The sequence below is a fragment of the Oncorhynchus keta genome, chromosome 29 (genome assembly GCF_023373465.1).
Source record: "Oncorhynchus keta strain PuntledgeMale-10-30-2019 chromosome 29, Oket_V2, whole genome shotgun sequence".
In the NCBI taxonomy this organism is placed as follows: Eukaryota; Metazoa; Chordata; class Actinopteri; order Salmoniformes; family Salmonidae; genus Oncorhynchus; species Oncorhynchus keta.
The window spans coordinates 28126085-28151753 of NC_068449.1; the positions used below are offsets into that span (position 1 = coordinate 28126085).

At 44.6% G+C, this 25669-nt stretch overlaps 1 protein-coding gene and 1 long non-coding RNA gene across 6 annotated transcripts in view; one reads left to right on the forward strand and one right to left on the reverse strand.

Moving 5' to 3' along the window:
- Positions 1–25669, forward strand: part of cdin1 (CDAN1 interacting nuclease 1) — an 86234-nt gene that overhangs the window by 34802 nt on the left and 25763 nt on the right. For 3 of the 4 annotated variants that reach the window (XM_052486353.1, XM_052486351.1, XM_052486352.1), the window contains exons 7-11: positions 8353–8432; positions 8692–8741; positions 10738–10805; positions 14172–14237; positions 14751–14856. In XM_052486353.1, the coding sequence (XP_052342313.1) occupies positions 8353–8432; positions 8692–8741; positions 10738–10805; positions 14172–14237; positions 14751–14856 (370 nt within the window). Of the gene's footprint in view, positions 1–4766; positions 4884–8352; positions 8433–8691; positions 8742–10737; positions 10806–14171; positions 14238–14750; positions 14857–25669 lie in introns of all 4 variants that reach the window. The other variant, XM_052486354.1, reaches the window with a different exon arrangement.
- On the reverse strand, positions 10821–13619 carry LOC127913631 (uncharacterized). Of its 2 annotated transcripts, none has more exons than XR_008086264.1 (3): positions 13288–13619; positions 12750–12887; positions 10821–12404 (listed from the first exon to the last, which is right to left on the reverse strand). It is a non-coding gene; the product is annotated as an uncharacterized LOC127913631 (long non-coding RNA). The 2 variants fall into 2 exon arrangements; XR_008086263.1 differs by lacking the exon at positions 10821–12404 and adding an exon at positions 12494–12611.

Consider the following 25669-nt stretch of genomic DNA (forward strand, 5'->3'; position numbering starts at 1 on the left):
GGTCAACCGATATATGATTTTTCAACGCCGATACCGATTATTGGAGGACCATAAAAGCCTTCAAGTAATTGAGGCTAAATTGAAACCTGTTCAATTTGGTTTAAATAATGCAAAAACAACGTGTTGGAGAAGAAAGGAAAAGTGCAATATGTTCCATGTAAAATATGTGCCATGTAAGAAAGCTAACGTTTCAGTTCCTTGCTCAGAACATGAGAACATATGAAAGCTGGTGGTTCCTTTTAACATGAGTCTTCAATATTCCCAGGTAAGAAGTTTTAGGTTGTAGTTATTATAGGAATTATAGGACTATTTCTCTCATTACCATTTATATTTCATATACCTTTGACTATTGGTTGTTCTTATAGGCACTTTAGTATTGCCAGTGTAACAGTATAGCTTCTGTCCCTCTCCTCGCTCCTCCCTGGGCTCGAACCAGCAACACAATGGTTACACGAGCCTCATCTCGGGAGTTGATAGGATTGAAGTCATAAACAGCAATAAACAGCAATGCTTGACGCACAACGAAGAGCTGCTGGCAAAACGCACAAAAGTGCTGTTTGAATGAATGTTTACGCGCCTGCTTCTGCCTACCACCGCTCAGTCAGATACATGTATGCTCAGATACATGTATGCTCAGTCAGATTATATGCAATGCAGGACACGCTAGATAATATTTAGTAATATAAGATAAGTTTAATGCTAGCTAGCAATTTACCTTGGATCACTGCATTCGTGTAATTCCTTGTGGAGTGCAACGAGAGAGAGTTAGGTCGTTATTGCGTTGGACTAGTTAAGGTTGTAAGATTGGATCCCCCGAGCTGACAAGGTGAAAATCTGTCGTTCTGTCCCTGAACAAGGCAGTTAACCCACTGTTCCTAGGCAGTCATTGAAAATAAGAATGTGTTCTTAACTGACTTGCCTAGTTAGAGATTAAATAAAGGTGTCAAATTATATTTATTTTTTTATCGGCAAATCTGCGCCCAAAAATACTGATTTCCGATTGTTATGAAAACTTGAAATCGGACCTAATTAATCGGCCATTCCGATTTAATCGGCCGACCTCTAAAACAAATAGTCTATGAAAAGTTGCACAAATCATCACACCCATATACATAATTGCAAACTGTGGGATTATTTTGATTATCACAGTCAACAATACTCCTCCTTCGCCCATCCATACAGTCCCAGTTACCACATACCTTGTAAACCCACAATAACATGGTAACATTACAAAGAGCAACAGGATGGCGAACCAGGAGTTAATTTGCCACTGGGTGAAGAAAAAACATTTAGTTATTTTCCAAGTGTCAACTGGATGATTAAAACGGGCTTTTAAGTGAGCTCGGGGGACTTGCCTGTAAAAGGTTTACGAGTAATATTCACCGCCATATTCAAAGTGAGCCGTGAACACCAGGGTAATTGCTCTCTGTCCATCTCTGCTCCACCATGCGCAGCACATCAACCCAACCGGTCGGGCCTCTGTATATTTGTCTTGTTGCTTATTCTGAGGAGAAGAAAGGAGAGGACAGAATATTGTCTTTTGGTATTTCATAGTCCTTCACCCCCTGTGTAATGTTTGCCTTTGCTGGCTGACAGTCTAGGTCCCTGGACTGTTCTTGGTTGCAGCATAAATTCTCCCCTTCGTTGATGCAGTGGAAAACACGACCTGCTATGCAAAACGTTCAGGAGGACATACTGTAGCCTGCTTGTTTGGCAGGGTGCTTTTTCTTAAGTATCTCTACTTTCTTGTGTGGTTTGTTGGTGTTTTTCAACCTTGAGACTTCACATCGTCACCATTTGATTCTGGGATCCTTTACCTCGCCTAATTCATTCAGATGAGTGTTCTGTGTTCATTTCCTTCTAATACTCTCATTCACTGTCTCTCTCTCTCCCTCTCTCCTCTCTCCTCTGTCTCTCTCTCTCTCCCTCTCTCCTCTGTCTCTCTCTCTCCTCTCTCTCCCTCCTCTCCTCCCCTCTCTCCTCTGTCTCTCTCTCTGTCTCTCTCTCTGTCTGTCACTCATACACATCCCACACACACACACACACACAATGATTCCACATCATTTCAATAGACACATCCTGGAAAGTGTGTGGCAGTGGGTTGCTTTATGAGTGAATCACACGGTGTCAAAACACAGCGCCTTCGATTTAATCAAGAACGAGATTAAAGTGGATGTGTGTTATTTTCAACTTCTCCACAACACAGCCATTTGTCAAAGTCAAGTCTGTGATTGCTTTGGACCCACCGTTATCCACTGCCTGTCAAAATAGTAGCCGGCGTCGTGTGTAGAGCAAGGCAGACCGAGGCCTTCTCTGTCTGAGACACAGCCCACACAGAACCCAAACACTGGAACTAGGTGAGATTAGCTTCTTGAAGGCTGTACGGTAGGGACGGGCATTTGAAATGATTTCTCTATTCAAATAGTATCATGATATATATATATATATATATATATATATATATATATATATATATATATATGATACTATTTGAATATATATATATATATATATGTCATGATACTATTTGAATAGAGAAATTGGACTATATATATATCATTTTTGTTTTCAGATATCCTCATAGTCCAAGTTCTATACTCGCACGAGTGATGGGATATTGGACTGTTTTAAATAAGAGTGCCCATCAGTACAGTATAGATGCTGTGATCACACATGAAGGTGAAAGGAACCTTTGCTACAATGGATATGCATTTGATGTAAAAAAACAGACTTTCAATATTTATTTGCCCACGTATGTGCTTGCATACTGATTAGTAAGGCTTCTGTAATGCAGCATGTAGCTTTGCGGTGACGACAAGCATCCACATTGTAAAGACTAAGACAAATCATTTGAAATATTTGAAAATGAAAAATGTCTATATTCTCAATCTCTTGACAATAAAATGCCAGATGATGTATAGGCTGTACAAAATAGATACATTCATGAATACAAATATAGCCAGTCTTCAAACATGACATAGTCAGGCTGTGTCATCCATGCAGCTTTCCCATGCAGAGAGCTGGTTCTCTGCTGCGAGCCAGCCTGTGTGAGTGTGACTTAGAAATTGACACAGCCTCTCTCTATCGCCTCCCCTCTCAGTGGTGACCTGCCTGGCCTTTGGCAATGAAGCGCTGCACACACAGGCTCCACGGTCAAATCTGGAACCTCCCTGTGTGTATATTAGACTTATGTAATGTGTTTCCATTATGAAACAATGCTAGGATAATTGTATTTGCTGGCAATTAGCTAACAGGTTTGTTCAGGGCTATTGGCAGGCGTATCAATCATTTGCCCCCCCCCCCCGCCCCGCCGGACACACTGTGTGGTGTGTGTGTCGCAGGAGAGCGCGCAGTCTGCAAAGATCAATAGACTTCTCCTGTATAAGGGATCTACCCCCAACTGGGTGAGCGACTCCTTGGACTAGCGCCATCCTTTTCTTATTCTCCTCTTTCCTTTGCATTTAAGAGACACCGAAATTGGGCCTTTGGGACTGTGGAATATATGTACAATCACTACAGCCAGATCAATACAGACTTTTTAAATTGTTTTCTGTCTTTTTCCTTGTTTTGTTTTGCTGGTGGTTCGTCTCCCTCTCTCCTCCTCTTCCTGCTAAAAGACTAAAGTGAGCATCACTCAGGCAGGACGACAGCGCGGCTATTTGGTGGCACATGTAAATAAATCAATAGATTCAAAGCAGTTTCGTCACGTATTGAATATGATATCAACATCCATAATGTTCCTCGTCTCATGAAGACAGACCGGCTAGAGGGGAGGGCCAGGTAGTACTGGGGAAAACTCTCCTTTACTCCTAGAGAGACAACGGCACTATTACAGAGGACAGTATTGCCATTCTAGGTTCACGTAATTTACAATTGTTCTCAAGAATTTTCGTCATAATATCGGGATGCTTTGTGTATTTAGGTAGAATACATAAACCTACATCCATGCACTCTAATCCATAATATGATGAAGACTAGACGGTGTTTGAAGTTAAATGTTGATTGGTCACTTTTTTTCTTTTTTTGTCTTCAGCTCGACAAGTCCATTCTTATTTTCAATGACTGCCTACCGGGGAACAGTGGGTTAACTGCCTTGTTCGGCGGTAGAACGACAGATTTTTACCTTGTCAGCTCTGGGATTCGAACCAGCAACCTTTTTGGTACCGTCCCAACGCTCTAACCACTAGGCTAACTGCCTCTTAGTTGACCTCATGACTTAAATGTATTGAGGCTTGCCAATGGATAATGATGATGATGATGATACTCTTAGCAGTCACTAACTAGGAGATCAGAGGGGGAGACTGAGGGATCTCCCCCCCCCCATCTTGTCATCCCTTCTCTCCCTCCATCCCTCTCTCCATTCTCCCCACTGACGTGAGTTGAAGTGCCTCTAGATTTAGATACACTTTTTTGAGGAGGCAATTTTGCTAGCTATTTGACCTTTTCCTTTTTCCCAAGGCCTTCCAGCAGATTAAATTCCTGCTCCATGTTTTCTAACTATGCAATTGGACCGCTGCAAGATTTATTGTCATGTTCGCTCACCAGAGAACCATGTACCAGAGAACCATGTAGGCAAGGTTATGTCGCCTACATTAGATGTTAACATTTCTGAAAAATGTCCATGGTTTTCAACATATTTCACGTTTCATTGATTTAATTTGTTGATCACAAAATGGATGTAGCTTTAGACCCACTGTTTATGACTCTTATGGTTTCTCCCCTATTTGTCACTAAAAGGGCTTCTCTCTCCCTCCTGTTTGCACAAGATATGACCAAGACTCGCACATTCATACATCCGTTTTGTTTTGAATAATGAGAGCCAGGGCACTTCATTAGCAAGGAGGAAGCAAGAAAAAGAGTCGGAGGAGGGGGTTGTGGGCAAGGTAAGCAGGCGTGTGGCACCTCACTTGACAAGTATGCTAATTACTCCTTTTCATCAGAGGAACTGAAGTCAGCCCCTGCTGCAGTCTTATGGCCTGACCCAGGAAGAGCTCTGTATGGTAGAGCCACCCCAGCCCAACCATACGCACACTTTCATTTCAGTGCTATCAGGGAAAATCAGGTGGAAGTAGATCAGTTCTGCCCCAGCAACTCCTTCTGGTGCTCTGCTCCTCCCGCGCTGTCGATACCACCCAGCACCATAATAATACACATAGCAGGAGGAACAACACACTTTTTCTCTCTCTCTCCTTCTCTCGTCTTCTTTTTATAAAAGCGGGAGGATACATTTTAAAAGGAGTAAATTGGAAAATCAAATGAGGGCTTTAGGTAGCCGTGGAGATTTGCCGAGCTGTCCGCCAGTGTCTGGGGCTCATCTATCATGCCCCACAAGTAGTCAATTCCTCCAGTATCTGTAAATGTTTTCAGATATTAGCCAATTTATATGCTCCGAGATTCATCATGGAAAATCAGCTTTAACAGCGCACATTATCAGGAGCCGTCTCTTTCCTGCTCCGTGACGTTTGATGAACGAGTGTCCTTCCGCAGCTCAATGGCTTGTGCATGGGAACGATGAGGGGGTGGTTGGGTTCGGGTGGGGGGATATGCAGGGCTTGGTCCCCTATGAGGAGAAAAAAAAAAAGGACTCTGTTTTTTAATTAATAAACAAACTTGCCGAGGAGCTCATCAGTGTCGAGGGCAATAACGACCGCCATCCATTATTGTTTATAACGGACCTCCCTCAACCAATGTTGCCTTCTAATGAGCTTTTTTTTTCTTTTTCTTCGCATAATGACTTTTTCACCCTTCTGGAACAAGGGGGAGAGATGATACAAATGAAATGAGTAAGGAAAGAGAAATCAAGCAGGGTTACTAGTTTCGTTCTTGTGGTTACAGTACCGAGCTACCTACCTTGTAGCATTGAGCTTTTTGTTTTGTGCGTTGGAAGCTCGACTAAACGGGATGTTGTGGTGTGTTTCTTTTACGCTAGCTGTTTTCTTTAGCAAATCCCAATGGGAGGCGAAGTTTCTTTCTAATGTTCTCCTCCCCACTCCTGCGCCTTAGATGTTGATGATATGATACCTCAGTCAGAATTGATGCCGACATGGGACAATTACAATACATTCGGTGTATATTTACAAGGTGTAAAGTCATGCTGCAGGCTTTGTTCTCTGCATGTGTGGCTGGAACATTTTGTGTGTGTGTGTGTGTGTTGTTGTTTTGTGATGATCTAGTGTATGTATTTATGTGTGCGTGTCTGTGCGTCTCTCTCTCTTTGTGTATGTGTCTCTTTCTGTGTGTGTGTGTGTGTGTGTGTGTGTGTGTGTGGTGGTGCAGCTCACGGCGCCGTGGTGTGCAGTGCTGTGCGAGGCGGGGGTGTCTTTGAATATGTGTATGCTGATATTCGACGGAGGCTGCAGCGATGCGAGGGAGACGGGGATGCTGGGCTGGGCCCTGTTGTTATTTACAGCCTTGTTTGCGCACGGCGCATGGCAGGCGATCCCCGGCCTGCAAATGGCATTAAGGCCGGCCTGTGATGAATGAGCATTAGGGTAAAGTCATTTTAAAGGCAGCCTGATTTATTAGCGGCCTGGTCTTCCATTTTCATCAGGTCATTGCTTGGCTTGAAACTCCACAATGTCAGCTCCAAGGTCGCCCTCTTTATGGCTATTTATAACCCTATCTCTCAACAACAACAAAAAGACCACGAAAAGAAACAAACGCTTATCATGGCTACTCCGAAGAAGATAGCGAATGAATAACAAGATGGGAGGGAAAGGGAGCATGTTAGCATATTGCTAAACTGTATACGTGTTAGTGTCGTATTACTGTATGTGAGAGACTAGAATGTGGTGATGGTCAACCTCCTATTATGAGTGCTAGTAAGAAGAGCTTTAGTGGTGGCCGTTTGCCTTCGGGAACGTTTATTACACATGACTGTTTCGCAGAAGCAGCGTCAAATCTATAAAACTACCATTAGGAGGGAAGGGGGGGAGGGAGGATCAATCAAAATGCCATTAAAGTGGAATAAGTTGCCAATATTGCTGATGTGGTTGTGGGTGCTTTGATTTTCCTTCAGATTATTAGGCACAGTCGAGTAGTGACTTTGTTAAGAGAAACGAGTGTTGCTGGCGAGTAATATGTCTCTCGGCTTCATCAAGTTTGCTGCCTCATATTTCCCACTGTATTGATTATCCATTATCATTTGTCATGAGGTGTCCTAACTCGAGGGGAAAATATAACCCTCTTTCTTCATTGCCGGCGCTGTCTGCGCGGGAGCATGGTATGGATCTGCGTGTGAAGGTACCAATCTCTGAGAAAAATGAGCAGAGACATAAAGCACAGCCCTGAGAGAGAGAGAGAGAGAGAGAGAGAGAGGGAGGGAAAGAGAGAGGGGAGTGCTGACTGGGCTTTGTTCTCCCTCCACTCGTTTCTCTCTCAGCACTGGGAAGAGCAGACGAGGGATCATATTTGTTCTTCCTCTGCCGGGGGTGTGATAGTACACAAGAAGACTAGCATCTATGAAGGAAGGAAAAGAGCGAGGGAAGGAGGGAGGTTCTGAGCGTTTTATGTGTTCCAGCAAAGATCTCGTCATAATGAAGGTTCTGGTTTAATAGAGGCTTGTATAGGAAGTCGGGTCTTATAAAACCACAGTCCTTTTAAGTCGATTTTATTTCACTGGACGCTGTTCACGCCTCTTCTTCTCCTTTTCTATAAACCCTTCAAATTAGACTTCCTGTCTTCAGCCCTATCTACCTATCTACCTACACATCTCCGGTAGAGATTCCCGAGCTAGCTGTCTTTTTTGGACAGGATCCATTCACGTCTGAAATATGAATAGAAACATTCCCGAGATTGTCAGTAATGCAGTGAGTCTGTCACGATCATGTGTATATATCATTAGAATGGCGCGCCTCAACCATTTCGTCACACAATGATACAATCCATTTAATCCCAATCTTTTAAAAAATGATTTAAGGAATTTTTGCTGTTGCAGTAATAGGGAATCAATCCGACGGCTTGCAGCTCACTGATTTATAATGTTAGTAGAGCTTGAATGGGGGATGAGAGAAGCAAAATAGTCATCATTCATAACGTAGATAAACTACATGGGGCTCCTGTGCTCTCGAGTGAAACTTTTATCTGTGGAAAATCTCAGTAGGCTCCAAAGCAGCCAGGCAGGTCGATGGACTAGGCTCGAAATACTGCAGTAACACTGGCATCAGCAGGGTAAATTATGGTAAACCTGACCGTGGTGTTTATCTACTCTGTTGATCCTCCACCTTTTTGTATCTCCTCAGTCACTGTTACATTTCTAAAAGGTTTGTGACATTTGAATTGGGGCGTTGTTGGGACTGGGATGACTAACGATAGTTTGTGTGCTGGCTCTCTCTCTCTCTGTCCTACTCGCAGCCTCCAAGCAAGTCCTCAACAACATGCTACGGGAGCCGTCTTTGATTCCAGACCAGGCTTTAGCCAATCACGTCTACCAGGTATTTGAATGATACGTTTACACTGTAGCAAATAACATTATAATTCCACACAACGTCATTTAATTATCACCGAAATAGTGAATGCGTGTTATTTGTTCTAAATGAATCTCATGTTTAATGTCCTGGAGCAAGTCTTGCGTGTGTGAGTTAAAATTCTGAAATATTAAGCCTGATTCCCAACCCTTTTTAATGGGTGTGGGGGCTTCTTTCTTCCTTCCCCCTGCCTGGATGCTGTAATATTTCTTCCCCCTCTTTTCAGTGCACAATAAATGACTGCTGTTATGGACCACTGGTAGACTGCATCAAACAGTATCCTTACCCATAAATGTTAAGCCTGAAATTGACGAGGAGCTATTGAAACAGGATGAGATGTGTCTGGCTTCACCTGACATAAAAAGTTCTGCTTCAGAGGGGAAGTGTTTCATCCTGACTCCCCACCGTCCCCGTTGCAGGGGTGGAGGAGAGGAGGAGGCGGCTGATGTAAATGCATTTCTCTTGTTCACAGAGTGAATCAGGCCCAATGTTCTATGCCACAGGAACGGGGTAGGCATGCGTATTCACAGCCATTTTCTATTTACTTCCTGTGGGTTAAGTGGCTCTTAAAATGTGACAAGTCCAATAGAACAAATGGACCAGGAAGGGGGATACTGTAAGTAAAGAAATTAAGCAAAGTTGAAGTTGTTTTGGGCCCCTGAAAATAATTGTATGAGTTATAAGCAATAGAGTACATTGAATGTGGTTTAGGCAAATATGACTTTCTACCATTAGAAAGGTGTCTTCTACTGCCATTATGCTACATTGACCTTTCCCTGTTTGCCTGTTCACCTGCCTGCTCAGTAAAGAGAGCAGTCCGAGTTATCAGCACCATGGAGAGTTCTTGGCGTGTCACTGCCACATGAAATATAGCCCTCCTAGCTACTACCCCTCTCTCTCTCTCTTTGTCTTATTCTATCACACTCTTGTTCATTCTCTCTCTTTTTCTCACTTGATCATTGTCTCTCCCTCCCTATCAGTGCAACAGTGCAGGCCCAGTGATCAGAGAGTGGGAGATGGGCAGTCATGGGCTGGGCTGTCAATGCCTGGTCACCACCACCACTACCTCCTCTCTCTTTCCCTCTCCCCCAGATAGGAAGGCGTGGGTTGGGGCAGCAAGAGGGCGCAATGGAGGGGGGGGTCTATTTGAATATTTAGGGGCAAGCAGCTGGGGAGTGCTATGTCTGCGTGGGGCAAGGATCGGGGTGCGGTGTGGCGGGGGCTTGTTCTCTGTTCAGGGGCGGTCAACCCTGTCCCATCCTGCCCTCCGTCCCCCCCTCTTCACCTTCCTTTCACCCTCCTCCCTCCAGCGTCAACTCACTCCGCCACGGCCAGTTCATGATAACCGCCCCACTCCTATGTGCTTTTGGAACGGCTCCATGTGGACATCAGAAGATTGGCTCTGCTGCGTGTGTCACTCAGGGCATGCATGTATTAATCGCCAGTGTCTGAGTGATGTGTGTGTGTGTGTGTGGCGGTTTAATGCCTGAAGGAGTTTTAGCATTTTGCCAAAAAAGCTAATTATGCATATATCTGCCCCTTCATGAATGCAGAATGCTTTCCACAGTTTCCCTTAATTCACAATGGCATTTATTCCAAAGGCACATTTATTGTTTGTTTTTGATTATTCATTGTTATGAGCAGTACGGTCCAGAGGCTCTATGCGTTTTGCCAAATTGGCATTTGCTCGACATTTTATTTCCTCAGAAAAGTGAGTTTTTGTAATCTGCAGATTTGTTGTTCAAGTGTAATTTTGATGGATGGCCATAAAACCCCTGCTCAGATTATGTTGGGTAGGGGCATATGATACGCATATACAGCACATAGCTTAGCATGAGGGCTTAGTAGCTGTCTCATCCGATGTCAGGTTGATGGGTAACTTCAGTCCCTGTATTAACACATACGCACACCCTTACATACTCTTAATTCACGCACACTCTCACGTTGTTGCCACAGCAACCCTTTTAAGGGAGGATTGCCGTTTCCATAGCAACCCACCTCCCAGGGGGAAAAATAAGTCTTTTTTTTTTTTGTTGCAGTGGAATTTGATGGATTTGCAGGGAAACTGTTATTCTCTCTTGAATGCAGTTGGACGTATCATTAATGAGTGGTAAATGCTGTACCAATACAATGTGTTTTCAGGCTATGAGTCACAACCAGTATGTGCTAGATTTGATCTAGACTCTCTAGCGACATCCGTGTTTATCCTTTGAAAAGTGAGTAAAAGTGACTGAGTGCTGGTGGGTGTATGTCCTTAACCATTCACCCCTAGTGCTATTGGCCAGGAGGCCGAGGTGCTCCTACGTGACAAACTGAAGGAGAGAAACCTGTCCTTCTTAGGTAAGACTACAGCTCTCTCTCACACACACCACAACAGTTAGCTAAAGTAATCTGGCCATGCGTTCTGTTTTTTTTTTCACAGGAGGAGAGTTTAAAAAAAGGAAATGTGGACACGAGTGATGTAGTGGGTGTTATCTCCCATTGATTTACTAACAACCAGGAGCTGTGTTATCTAATACCCTGTATGTTTAATTCATGCGCTAGCCCAGTATGAATATTTGATGAAATAAGAGCTTCAAGGATACTGACCTAATGTTTGATACTCAGGTTTCCTCACTCAAATGGTTTCATTTAGAACATTTTACAAAATGGTCAGTTTCTGCCCAGATGTATTTTCCTCCTCCTCCTCCTGAATGGGGTGGAGAGACATGAAGTAGTAGTATCTGTTCCTTTAATATTAATGCTGTTTAAGTGTTCATCTTCAGTATTGTAGTCTCATGAATAGATTATTCTAGGAAAGGGTTTTGCTTGTACAACACAACCCACATAGCTGAATTCATGTTGAGTAACATGTTTCTGAGTACGGACGAAATACTCATGTACTGCAAGTATCCAAACAAATGCCCTGGTTTTAATGTTGTATTAGCTATCAAGCTTAGTCTGTTTTTAGCCATAATCACAATGTTGACCATAACAATTGGTCATTTCCCCTCAAGCAACGCTAGAGGCTTTTCGAATGTGTTTTCTACTTTATTGTGGCCTTCCCTCCCATCCACTATTGTCTTGTCCAGACAGTCCAGACAGTCTAGGTTAAGGTAGTGAGTGTCCAGGTGTGAAATTGTTGGAGGGAAATTTCCCCCATCCACTCCCCTCGGTCAGATGAGTGATGAAGGGGGGAAAAAAGTAATTCCCTCTGTCATTAAGACGATATCATTTATTTGGGCCTGGAGTGTTGACCTTCCTCCAGGCCTGCGTGGATGACTGTTCTAAAACTGTCACGAGTTTAGGGGCCTCAGCATGGCGTTAGGTGCCACAGAGGCAGCCCTGCCTCACGACACCTAGCCTGATAAATGGATTGGAAATAAGCTCCCCTACAGTCGGGACGGGCCATTCATTTTAATCAAAGGTGATGTAAAAAGGGGATTGGCGCTGCATGACAATGTCAACAGCCCTGTAGGTGTTAGGAGAGAGACCACACCGCCCCTCCACCACCACTATGGGACTCTGGCTGTAGGCTGCTTGCCACAGACCTTCGCCTCTCCTCTCTCAACCCTCCACCTCGAGACCACTCTCCGCTCTGTCCCCCTTTCTGGCCCATTAGTCGAGCTTGGCTGGTGACGAAGAGGCAGGCCCCCGGAATTGAATGACCTGGTCAGACTGAGTTTTAAATCAGGTGTTGGGCGGATAATGGGCGAAGCGCGCCAGGAGTCAAGGACAATGGCTGCGGCCCGTGCAGGAAGGGGTCAGGCTCACAGCGGCTATAATGCCAAGTCTCTGTCCCTTTCTTTATGCTTTATGACTCTCAACCATCCCATCTACTGCTGCTGCTAGTGGAGCTGTGGAGAGTGGAGTAACTACTGGGCTTTATACCTCCACCATCCCATCTACTGCTGCTGCTAGTGGAGCTGTGGAGAGTGGAGTAACTACCAGGCTTAATACCTGCACCATCCCATCTACTGCTGCTGCTAGTGGAGCTGTGGAGAGTGGAGTAACTACCAGGCTTAATACCTGCACCATCCCATCTACTGCTGCTGCTAGTGGAGCTGTGGAGAGTGGAGTAACTACCAGGCTTAATACCTCCACCATCCCATCTACTGCTGCTGCTAGTGGAGCTGTGGAGAGTGGAGTAACTACCAGGCTTAATACCTGCACCATCCCATCTACTGCTGCTGCTAGTGGAGCTGTGGAGAGTGGAGTAACTACCAGGCTTAATACCTCCACCATCCCATCTACTGCTGCTGCTAGTGGAGCTGTGGAGAGTGGAGTAACTACCAGGCTTTATACCTCCACCATCCCATCTACTGCTGCTGCTAGTGGAGCTGTGGAGAGTGGAGTAACTACCAGGCTTAATACCTCCACCATCCCATCTACTGCTGCTGCTAGTGGAGCTGTGGAGAGTGGAGTAACTACCAGGCTTAATACCTGCACCATCCCATCTACTGCTGCTGCTAGTGGAGCTGTGGAGAGGGAGTAACCATACCTCCACCATCCCATCTACTGCTGTGGAGAGTGGAGTAACTACTGGGCTTTATACCTCCACCATCCCATTTACTGCTGCTGCTAGTGGAGCTGTGGAGAGTGGAGTAACTACCAGGCTTAATACCTCCACCATCCCATCTACTGCTGCTGCTAGTGGAGCTGTGGAGAGTGGAGTAACTACAGGGCTTTATACCTGCACCATCCCATCTACTGCTGCTGCTAGTGGAGCTGTGGAGAGTGGAGTAACTACCAGAGTAACTACCAGGCTTAATACCTGCACCATCCCATCTACTGCTGCTGCTAGTGGAGCTGTGGAGAGTGGAGTAACTACCAGGCTTTATACCTGCACCATCCCATCTACTGCTGCTGCTAGTGGAGCTGTGGAGAGTGGAGTAACTACCAGGCTTTATACCTCCACCATCCCATCTACTGCTGCTGCTAGTGGAGCTGTGGAGAGTGGAGTAACTACCAGGCTTAATACCTCCACCATCCCATCTACTGCTGCTGCTAGTGGAGCTGTGGAGAGTGGAGTAACTACCAGGCTTTATACCTCCACCATCCCATCTACTGCTGCTGCTAGTGGAGCTGTGGAGAGTGGAGTAACTACCAGGCTTAATACCTCCACCATCCCATCTACTGCTGCTGCTAGTGGAGCTGTGGAGAGTGGAGTAACTACCAGGCTTAATACCTGGCACCATCCCATCTGCTGCTAGTGGAGCTGTGGAGAGTGGAGTAACTCCACCATCCCATCTACTGCTGCTGCTAGTGGAGCTGTGGAGAGTGGAGTAACTACCAGGCTTTATACCTCCACCATCCCATCTACTGCTGCTGCTAGTGGAGAGTGGAGTAACTACCAGGCTTTATACATTTTGTGCAGTGGCAGTACAAGTGTCAGATGTAGCTAATGGTTTCCCTGTTTTCTGCTGTCCTCGGCTGTATCTTGGTGCTTTTCCAACACTGAGCTTTTGTTATCAGTGTACTGCGGTGGTAACGAAAGGCATCTTGGATAAACTATGCTGGTTGGTGTGAAAGACCTACTGGATTTCTGAAAGGTCAATCTTGGGAAGATAGAAACCAAGCCAATGCTTTTGAGTGGATACAACATTATGAATGTTGCACTGTATCACTGCATGCTGTCACCAAATAAGTGTCAGCTTTTCTTTAGGTCTTTCAAGGACTATAATATGGGGAAATGTCAAAATGCTAAAATTACTGTGATTTCTGCAGATGAAAACCAACTGCGAACCAAAGGTTATGACAAGACGCCTGACATTATTCTGGAGGTGCCAATCGGTACGTATTTATTTACACGATAAATGTCAGCGGTGTTATTTAATTTTCACTTGTAACTGCTATGGTCAGTTAGCTAAAATAGCTAGCCTTTACAGCTCTTTTGGATATGATTGCAAGTGTCAAGCCTTTGTAATAACAATACACATTCCCCTTCCATTCTAGTTGATGTCACTGAAAAGCTTCAAGGTCTATTTAGCAAGGAAATGTCACATGTCCGCATCCAAATGCTAGTTCTGTTGCTTGCTTGATTATACTGGCTGATTAGAGCTGACTATAATATGATTACAGTTTAAACAATCCACTTGTGTTTTTTGAATTATAGTGGGTGGATAGACATTCTAAAGGACTGTTCTCATTTGGAAAACATCTTAGGCCTGAATGTAAATGCCGGGTTAGACCAGGGTAAATGCAGGGTTAGACCAGGGTAAATGCAGGGTTAGACCAGGGTAAATGCAGGGTTAGACCAGGGTAAATGCACAGATCTATTACCTTTTTTGTGTTTTCTTGTTTCAGCTGTGGAAGGCCATATTGTCCACTGGATTGAGAGCAAGGCCTCGTTTGGGGACGACCACAGCCATCGCACCTACCTGAACGAGCAGTTCTGGAGCTACTGGAACAGGTACGTCTTCTCGTTGATTTCCACACTGCATGGCAAAACCACCCAAACCTGCAGTGTACTACGCTTGCAGTACACTTTCTAACATCTTCCAATCAAACCCCTTTTCACATCATTAGCCACTCCCACCTTCTTTTTTTTTTTGTCTGTTGAAGGTAGGTCACGCCTAGGTCATATAGCTGTGTGTAGAACAACTTCTTCAAATGCAGGTCTTATCCACTCCAAACATCCCCACGGTGTAACATTACCCACTTCCTCCCGAAGAGGGTCACTGCATGGACGTACGTGTAGAAGGACTAAATTACAACGCGAGTCACTTCCATTTAGAAACGTCTCTGGGGCTGGATTGTTTTCCAGACTACACAACACATTGTTTGAAGGGAAACGCGGTGAAACGGAAGGGTGATTAATCCCTTCGACTCTGTTGTCATGAGAACCCCTGGACAGGAATGAGGGGGGGGGGGGGGCTGGAGAGTCCCACCCCGGGGAGGAATGGAGGCGTGCTGCCGGCCTCGTGTAGAGGCCCTTGCATACAACACAGGACCTCTTGTCATTGTCTCCGAGTAGTACTCACACTCCAGGCATCTGCCAGGGAGTCTCAGAGAGGGAAGCCAGGCCCACGACGTCTCCCTCGAGGAGTTAACGAAGTTTGGTTTTAAAACAAACTGTAGCGACAGTGGAGGGGAAGTGAGGAATGAGGGGTTGTAAAACAGCCGTTTGTGAATTCCGCTTTCTCAGACGATAAGTATTTTTTTCATCTGGTCAGCAAATTTACAAATAGTGCTCAAGTAGAAATCCGTAGTCCTTGGGTGAAATGATCTATGATGTGTACCAGAGCATCATTCACACCGTTGTGGCTCAAATAAACCCATATTGTCCCTCTGAGCACCCAGAACGCCCGCCTGCCTGGCCAGTAGGGCTTCTCTTACTCACTCACCGTGTTGACGGCTTCCATAGTGCCAGGCGCCATGGAGACCCCACCTTACAGGTTTAGTAACCAAGTGACCGACACAACAACCCAAGTGTGTTTTGTGTCAGGGCATGGCGGAATAGAATTGAGGGGCGAAAGCGCTCGCGCGTGGCCTATCTCTCCTTGCTTCGACCATGGCTTCCAAATGCACCGAGCCTGAAAGGTCACACCCAGCGCTCCTACCCCCCTCCTCACAACTTGGCCACTACAGCCCCAACCCTGGCCCCACTCAGCTGTGACGGCCCGCTGACACAGTGATATGGCGGCCAGTGCCGGAAGGTTCCAGCCACCCCATGCTGTGTCCAGAGACCAGGCAGAGCCAGGCTGTGTGGAGAGGCTGAAGCAGAGAGAACACCCTTAATTTGTTTGGTTAACTGATAGTTGTCATTTTGTCTAAAAGGTCATAATGGCGAAGTAATATGATTTAATCCGTTTTCCAGCAGTGTGATAATGACAGTTATAATTGACAGCAATTTGTCAGTCTCGTATGTCACAAATATAACTACTTGGATTCTTTTGATGATATTACCGATATTTATATTAAAAGGTAAATTAGGAAACTAAGGTGAAATAGTTTTACAGCAGGAGAGCGTTAAGCATGTGTATAGACAAATGGCTTCCTGATTGACTTAACAGATGCCATCTAACCAAACATCTGCCTTCCAGGGAGGATGATTCAACAATATACTGAGCAGTGAAATGAAAGCGACTAGCAGGATGCCAAGGTCATAATCAACAATGTGTTTTATTTTCTCAGTCTAATATAGTTTTATTTGGAGATGGCATGCTTCCCAAAGGCAGGGGGGATAGAAATGTTCTGAGCTCTGTGGCATTTGATAATGTTGGCGACCCCAAGAACCCAATGTCACTGGAGTGTGACACTTGAAGGACCATCTTTGATGGCTGCCATTTTTAGTGGGCCTCATTAAAGCCCCTTTAAGAAAGTTGTTGACCAGAAAAAAAAGTTTGGCCCGGGTTCCAGAACATTCCGAGACCATGAGGGAATGAATGGCGTTTTAATGAGAAAACACTTGAATGAAAACTGTCTCAGTCGATCAAATCTGACATGATATACGAGTCAAAGTTTGAGAGACGGGCCTTTTATTCCTATTAGGTCCTATGATTAGTACCACAGGCAGCACGACACGGCAGCAATAACAGCAGACGACTGAGACTTCGCCTCTGTGCCCAGTCCAAAGTACATGTAGTCTAGTCTGTTATTGTTATAGTGAGAGGACAATAGTACTTACCCATCTTTTTTAAATGTATTTAAAATTTAACCTTTATTTAACTAGGCAAGTCAGTTAAGAACAAAATCTTATTTACAATGACGGCCTAACCCGGCCAAACTCTAACCCGGACGACGCTGGGCCAATTGTGCGTCGCCCTGTGGGACTCCCAATCACGGCCGGTTGTGATACGTCTACCTGCTTCAACAGAAGCTCTTGGTATTAAACTAGAGTTATGGAATACAAAACGGATAAACTGATTGGAAGATGGCATCTCTAAGCCTAAGAACCTAAGATATCTGTCCATTCCTGTCTTCATTGGTATTCAGTGCAGTGGCCTTGTCGGGGTGCGTTAAGGAACTGACAGTGTAGATCCCATCATGTCAGCCAACAGCCTGGTCAGATAAACGCTGCCGTGTCAAAAAACATGTCAGTTTCTTCAGACCCCACCTTTCCCAGCACCCTTGTAATTTTTAATTGACATTTACTGCTGACATTTTGAATGCGTTCCCTTGTGTTGTTAGGCCTGCATGGCAGAGTCTGAGAGGCATGAGCTGCCCCTGCACTTAGTGTGTGTGTGTGTGTGTCGAAGGGAGGAAGGCAATGAATTTTGGGTCACTGCATTGTTTGCAGTCACAACCATGTCAAGCCAGAGAGCGAGAGAGCGAACAAGAGAAGGGGAGCGAGGGAGGGAGAGAGAATGATGGGGTGACATCATCCTCCCTTCTCTTCTCATTAGCAGTATCATTTCATGTGACGGGTCCTGGAGGGCTGAGGGCCTTTGTGTTTGTCCATTCCTTCATTCACCCATTCTTCAAAGACAGGTTCCAGTGGAGGCAGTCCCAGCCCTTTGGTTTCCCTTCTACATGACCTTGTAATACCACCGCCACATTGTGGAATGACTTCACTACTCCTGACTGACGTTTCCAGTGATTTGCTTATTTTTTCATGTATTTCCCTCCCTGCCTTTTAACCGAACTTCAGCACACAGGGCTCGCTTTAATTGTTCTTTGTTTGCCCTCCAGCCTTAAAAAAAGGAGCGCCGGCTGTGTATTTCCTCGAAACGAAAACACAACATAACTAATTTTCCCTCCAAAGCCCTCACCAACAGCATTCATCATCCAAACAATAGTCTTGCCAACACACTAACCTCATAATAAACCCCTCTTCAGCGGAGTGAAGGGTAATGACGCTGAGCCTCGCTATGAGGCTCCGCGAGACGAACGGAGGACGAGACTGGCGTGTTCAGGCCCAGTGCCTGGGTGAGATGGCACGGCATTGCCACTGCAGCCATTGGTCTCCTCTACCCATCAATCTTTTGCTGCTGGCGTTCCAGACTCCGAGCCAGGCAGAGAGAGAGACAGAGGCAGCCTACTGAATGGGCAAATAATTGAGTTATCAATCTCCCCCAACTATCCAGAGTTGCATAAAAATTATTCACCTGCCATTTGAATATTACACAAATAATGAGCCTCCTGTGTGTTTTAGGAGAAGTGGGTAAGGTTTCCTAAGGAACTGCCCCCGTCGTTCCTCCATGATAATGTAAATCAATTGTTTGGTAAAGGTATCCTAATAAATGCTGGGTGGTGGGGGTGTGTTTGCTCTAGATGTATAGTCATTTATTATGCAGACGTTGGTTGGCAATTAGCCTTTGTTTGTGTATCTGAATGTGCTCTGGCGGTCTGTCATGATTTACAATGCTGTACGATACGGGTTGTAATGGTTTTGTTTGACTCATTGATTTAGGCCATCTTGTTGGTTGTCTTCTGAATGAATGATGTGTGTATCGTTTCTTTGAGAGGAGACAGGGGACTGGGCTGAGGGGCGAATGTCCGTCTGGGATGCCAGAGTCTCTCCTCCACAAAGTGCTGATACCCGTTCTCCCTCCATCTATCTGACGCTTGTTGTCCAATTATTCTTTAGGCTTGTCTGTTTAATGACCACAGTGAAATCTTGATCGCCAAGTTCACATTTTTCAATCATTTCCCAGACCCTCGAGTAAATCATAATGTAGCCTCGGTTTTACCAACACATCTCACTTTATCTCTAAATGATAATGCATCGGCTAAACAAACCCCCAAAATCTAATTTTCCACAACAAAAGCCTTTTTCAGTCATTGTGATATGATATTGGTACAGATTAAAAGGGCAAGTGTAGAACTAAATAATTAGATTCAGGCTTCACCCCCCCACTTCCACCACCACACCATACAGGACGATGAACGGCCTTTGTGGAAATGAGCGTGATCGCCGGCCCACTCTCTCGCTTCTACCCAAAGTTAATCAGCTGTGCAATTCGTAAACTGCAAATGTGTCAGAGTTGAAAATGTTAGCGTTCCTAATGGAGGCTTGAAAAGGTTACATCTGATAAGAAGCTGTCAGACTTCCACAAAAAAAAACTGATTTATGGCGTTATAATGGGACAATATGGCTCATTTCTCCCTCCTATGAAACAGGGGTGAAGACTTTTGGGTTTGCCATATACATCATCACGTTGACCGCTTGCCCGTTGTTGACGTAGATGAAACGCACCCTCTCTCTCTCTCTCCCAGTAGTATCTTCTTCCTCCCTCTTTGTTCTAATGATGTCATACTGTTTCATATTATGATATTGTCTACAGGTTACGCATAGTTTCCACATTTTCAAAGCACATGTCAATGCTCATTCTTAAAGATCCACTATGCAGAAATGTCTCCACCGTTTCCTGGTTGCTAAAATTCGAATAGTTCACCTAATTTCAATTTATTCGATAAAACGAGCAAGTATAGTGTAGAGAATCATTGTGCCATCTAAACCACTGAGAAATATAATTTCCATAACCACTAATATAGTATTTGCAGCTGTTTGAAGCTGGTGTACAAAACAGAAAGTAAAAGGTCAAAAATGAAACTTAAAAATGGAAAGCATAGAAATATCACGAACAGAACAGATCTACTGCTTCTTAGATTTGCTTTCACTGTGAATGACAGATCTTTCCCCCGTAAATGAACAGAATCTGGTAAATCTGCTCCGTGACACCTTGACTAACGAACAGATAGAGAGCTGTTTTATGTTAGATTTTATATTAGTTGACACAGCTGCAATCGGACATCTTGATTAATTTCAGAACTTTTTCCAATTATTTCAGACACAACTGTGTGCTATCGTTTTTACAGCAGAAATTGCATGATAATTCTGTTATAGTCTTAGCATGGTCAATCTGATAGCCCTGACATCAAATTAAAATTTGAATGTAAGAAATTGCTATGTGTTCATTTTTAATGGATATGTCCATCATTTTGTGGTACATCCTTAAGCAGCAAGGCCAGGAATGTCTAATTAATACATTGTAATGACTTGCTCTCTTGTGGACAAGCCTTGTTGCGTTCAGTTGATTATGTATCTGTCTCTATAGGATAGTGTTATGGTTGGACACTATGAGATACAGGATAAGGTATGTTTGGTTAGGTGAGTATCCTTTGTGCATTTGTGTGTACAATACACAGTGTACCGTGTGTGTGTGTGTCTGTGTGTGTGGGCAGTTTATGTGTAAATGGGAGTGTACTTTTGGCCCAGTGGCAGGTGCAAAGCGGGGCCATCATAGAGCCAGAGCAGATAGAGGTTGTCACCTGAGTGGGGGCCGCAGCCAGCGCTGATCCGATGAGGCAAGACATTACAGGGCCGTCCTCGGGAACAGGGCCCCGTGCCTCTGGGGTGCCAATGTGACAGGGACAAGACCTGTGTCGTGCCACACCGCACCTCGCCACCTCACCTCGCCACGAGAAACATGTGCAAAGAGGACAATGGGCACCGTTGGGCCATTCCAAGACTGTGGCGATAGTGATGTTGATTCACAGTGTAGTGGTTCCTTTCTGAGAAGGACTCCTGTCATGTTCAGCGATTGATAGTCCTACGTTAAGAGGACATACTGGAGTGATTGTGTTACTTCTTTACGGACAATGTTTTTATACAAAGTCCAGGTGTGGATGAGTTAATTTGACCCATTCACTGTGAAAGTGTTGACATCAGCTTTTCTGGGTAGAAATGTCCGTAGTCCTCCCGACATCGTCTTATCCTCCCATTCATAATGTTGTGGATACCCCATGTGGAGTTGGAACGTGCTCCATTTGATTGTTTCCTTTGTTACAACATCCTCTTGGAGAATATACCACAGCTAGAAAAACAAGTCCACAATGGAGGTCCCTCGGGGCTTCCAGAGAGAGTCTTTCGGGCCACAGCTGTAACACATCACACCGTGCTGGAAAGCTACATCGACTCCTGTATAACACGAGCAACTCCGAAATACTAATGGCAAATGACAAGTAGGCTTGATGCTTTAAGGATTTCATGCTTTTAAGGACGCACATTTGGGTGCATTGTTTAAGGCGTCTGGGGTGTAATCCTCAACACTTCAGGTCTCCAGCAGCCTCGGGATTTAACCGCTCGGCGTTAAGCCTCCATGTCACCTATTTATTTGACTGGGTTTTGTCTCTGCCTGCCTGCGCATTATCCAAATTTGTCGTTTAACGTTGAGGGCGGCTGCGAGTGGCTTTGGCACGGCGGGCAGTGTGTTGACACGAGCAGCGGGACACAACGAGTCACCCCAGCGTTAGGGGGATATCTGCAGCCTTGCCGTGTGACAGTTAGGTTAAGACGGAAAAGAAAGCCTTCAGTAAATGGAAGAGGCAACATGAGCAACGAGCCTCATGCCTCACCAACAGATTTCTGTTTGGTTGCGGAACTACTCTCTCTCTGAAAATGAACTAACATTTTTTTGTCAGCCTTCACGATTTATGTCATCAAGACTTGTAGAGCCATGCGTGTTATTTAACAACAACAACAACAAGCATTGTTCTTCTTCTTCTATGGTTGACCTTCCGGGTTTCATTCCAGGCAGAAGTCAGCAGCATTTGTCATCCCTGTGAGATCCTGTCTAGGGGGCGCCGCGCAGAGAGGAGTGGGCCTGGATTAGAATGGCTTTTTTTGTAAAAACCCAATTATACAGGAGAATTCTGATGGCTGGAATTGGTTTTGAGCAAACGCGGGCCCCTGACCCTCCCCCCAAAGACATTGGGGCCCGGTCGTGTTAGAACCGACGTGACGGGAGACGTGCACTGTTATTTCCCTGACACAAAGATTGCCTTGTGAAAAATGGTGTGTGCACGCCGAGCAGAACGACCACTCAATCCACTGTATATCACACCACACACAGGCCAGTGCACACACACATTGCACACGTTGCTGTCGGAAATGTCTGCATGTATAGAAAGCTACAAAGAGATGGCTGAAGATAGTAGGATAATTATGGCTGTGTGGGCTGGGTGTTGTCATATGAAGGCTGTGCTATTCTAGCATGCTGACTCAGGCCATTGTAGGCAACGGCAAGGGTGGCTTGAATACATTTTTATATACACACACATACTGTTAGGAGAGGGTTGTTATAATGTAATGTATTTCTAAGGGCCCTCAGATAAAACCACTGTCAGTGTATTATTTTATGTGGCTCCACAGTGGGCTTTAATAGCAGCCCAAAGTCAGAAACTTTGAAACGGCTTAATTGTGGGGCTACGGGTGCAGAGGAGGGCAGAAAAGGCCCATAAGTCATCAGCTATATCCCCCTATTGTACACAGAGGGCTAAGGAGAGCACTGGACCATGAGCCTCGTGGCTGTCAAGAGGAAATGGAGGCGGAAAGAAGGGGATCCATACCCTGCCTGCTCCACGTTCTCCGGCATGGCTTTACAGCTAAAATATACCAAATGGAACGGAAACAATCTGGGCTTTTGTTTTTCTATCTTAGCAACATTCCCGTGACATTTGAGGAATTGCATTAGGTGTAGAGGGAGAGGTGTCCCCCCCCCCCCTTCTCTTTCTCTCTCTCTCCGGTTGAAATGGAGAGAAGAGGAATGCATATTTTAGTTCTGGTTGTGCTAGCTGCAAGACATTTCAAGTGTTTAACAGCTTTTTGTGGAGGATTACTTTTCCCCCTGGTATTTTTGATATTCATAGCCACTTGCATGTAAGTCTGATTTTACAGTATAAAGTATGGTAATAAAGTGGTGATGGTTAAGTTCATCTTCATTTTCACATCATTTGTTGATATATTCATTTTTGGTCTTATATTTATATATTAATCTGATAAGGACAGACCACTAAATGCAAATATTTACATTAGTTTGAGTCCCCCCCCAAAAAAAATCCATGTGTTGAATAAATGTAATAATCTAGAGAACATAGATGTTTTTCCTTTTTTGTTTGTTTTTAAAATAGCAACTCTCTAACACAGTTGTCACTCATGGTCTTCCTAGACCCATCACTCATAGTGTGGTGTGGTGCTGTGAGCTGGTGATTAGTTCTTTCTAGATATGCCACATAACTGCTTCCTGTTTCTAGACCCACTGTACCTTTGCTCAACCCTGTACTTTTTCTGCTGTGTATTTCCCTTCACCCCCCTCTGGGATTTCTGGGCACCCGTGCCGTACATTTCCCCAGTTACACATCTTGACGTTATAATCAAGGACCAGATAAATTACGCTGTAGAAGATTTCTTTTCCTAATCTGGAACAAATTTAGTACAAAGTGGAACAATGTGGTACGTACCACTTTGCCGTGTCCGCCCACACACTACAGTGTGTAATAATTCAGCCTGTGATGTTTTCCTAGATCTCTTTTCTGTTACAGTGTGACCTCTGTGTGTACTGACCTCAGAGAGTCACACACATGAAGGTCCTTGGCTGATTTGTACCCGAAAAGAGTCTTTTGAGACTCAAAGGGCGACTCGGGGTCAACCAAAAGTTGTTTTTTTTTCGTGTTTTTTTTCTTAACAGAACCCATGGTTGCCGAGAGGTCTTCTTGAATAAATCACAATTAGCGAACAGCCTTCGCTACGAAGCCACTCTGACTAATAGGAGGGTTATAAACGAAACTCTGAGAAAATAAATGTCACCAAACACCAAGTCGCTCCTTATTTCCAACCTAATCAACAATGTCAGGAGAATAAATTCATTTCAGATATTTGCAATCATTTTTTTTTTTTAAGTTCATGTTATATTGTCTCCATTGTCCAGTATCCTTTAATCAGAATGGTGTTCAAATGTAAAGCTTTTCAAAAAATGAATCAATATACAGTTAAGATGAGCAGTTTTTCATTATTTTGCCTCCTTTACCTACCTTGGGCTCTTTTAGCTTACCTGCACTTGAGTAATACATCTAAAGTGTACACAATGAAATACCAAATGTAGATGTAATGTATTAGGTAAGAGCAGTTCTACATCTAACGGTAACCCTGACATTGTTTGATGGGATAACCATAACGCAATATATTCAGAAACGTATAAAAGGCGGTTGTGTTATATCACTGTATTATTTCTCAATAATGATATTAACAGGGCTGTCAGATAAATAGATACACCCATGTAATACACGTTAGTACTTGTGTATAATAAAGACTGGCTTGGCATTTGCTGAAGAGATTCAGCAAAACCAAGTCGTCGTCGTCGTCCCCCCCCGTGACCCTGCTCCCAGCACTCTCCTCTCCCGTCTCTGGTTTGAGTTTCACGTCTCTCGCCGGCCTGATTGCCTGATAGTTTTAACATCCCTGCCCTCGTAGCCATCGGTGGGAGTGGCGTGTTAATCAAAGACACATGAGGATCTAGCGTCCAAGCTTTGACATTCTGATTTCACTCATCAATTCTGGAGGTCTAATGTACAATATCTATCAGGTCAACAGATTAGCCTCTTCGAAAGCCTCGCACATTATATAAACGATTAGGTGAAAGGCAGTCGGGCACTAATCTAAATCTCCTATGATAAATGGGTCCCTCCAACCAGAAGTCCTTGACTACAGATATGTCCTGGTAATGTTCTTTATTTTTTTTGTGGGCCGTAAATGAGGCCCAGAGTGCAGACCTTTGTGGCCGGGGCTTGAAAGGGTTAACGGAATGGTATGATCCACTGTAATGTTTCATCAGATGCGGGAGGTTGAAACGAACAAGGCAGATATCCCATCCTCTCCTTTGGACTGATGCCCGAGAACCGAGGCAGACATATATATATATTTTTTTTAAACAAGTGAAACACAAACTCTGTCCGAGTTTGGGGCTTTGAGCGACTCCCTTTGAATGGCGGCCGCGGAGACGTCAAAGAAATCCATTTCTCATTTTGAGGGATATCTCTATCAGCTGTGTAGGCTTGCGAGTCTTGGTCCATGTTAAACCCAGGGTCTGTCTCCTCAATGACGGCTGTATGTTTTAAAGTGATCAGTCTTATTTTTATTATGGCCGTCTCTGTGTCAGGAAGGTTAGAAATGAGGGGGCAGAATAGAGTTGTCTGGTGAAAAGGACTCTGATCAAAAGTGCCACTTCAATTTGAGCACAGCTGCGGCTAAGCCAAGGCTGGCTCGCTGTCCAGCCCGTTCACGTTCTCCTCTCCTCAGACTGGAATGAATGTGAAAACAATTGACTTCAGACAGAGTTGGGCCCGTCCATTTCTGATCCCAGCAGCAACTCTCACTCACTCAGTCAATGTGAGCTTTATCAAACTGTAGTTTTTGTCATGCACTCAATTTTCAGATACTGTTTCAGAAACTTATAGTTTTAGCTTTTAGTTCACCGGCTCAATACTTTCTTCCTTCTGTGTGG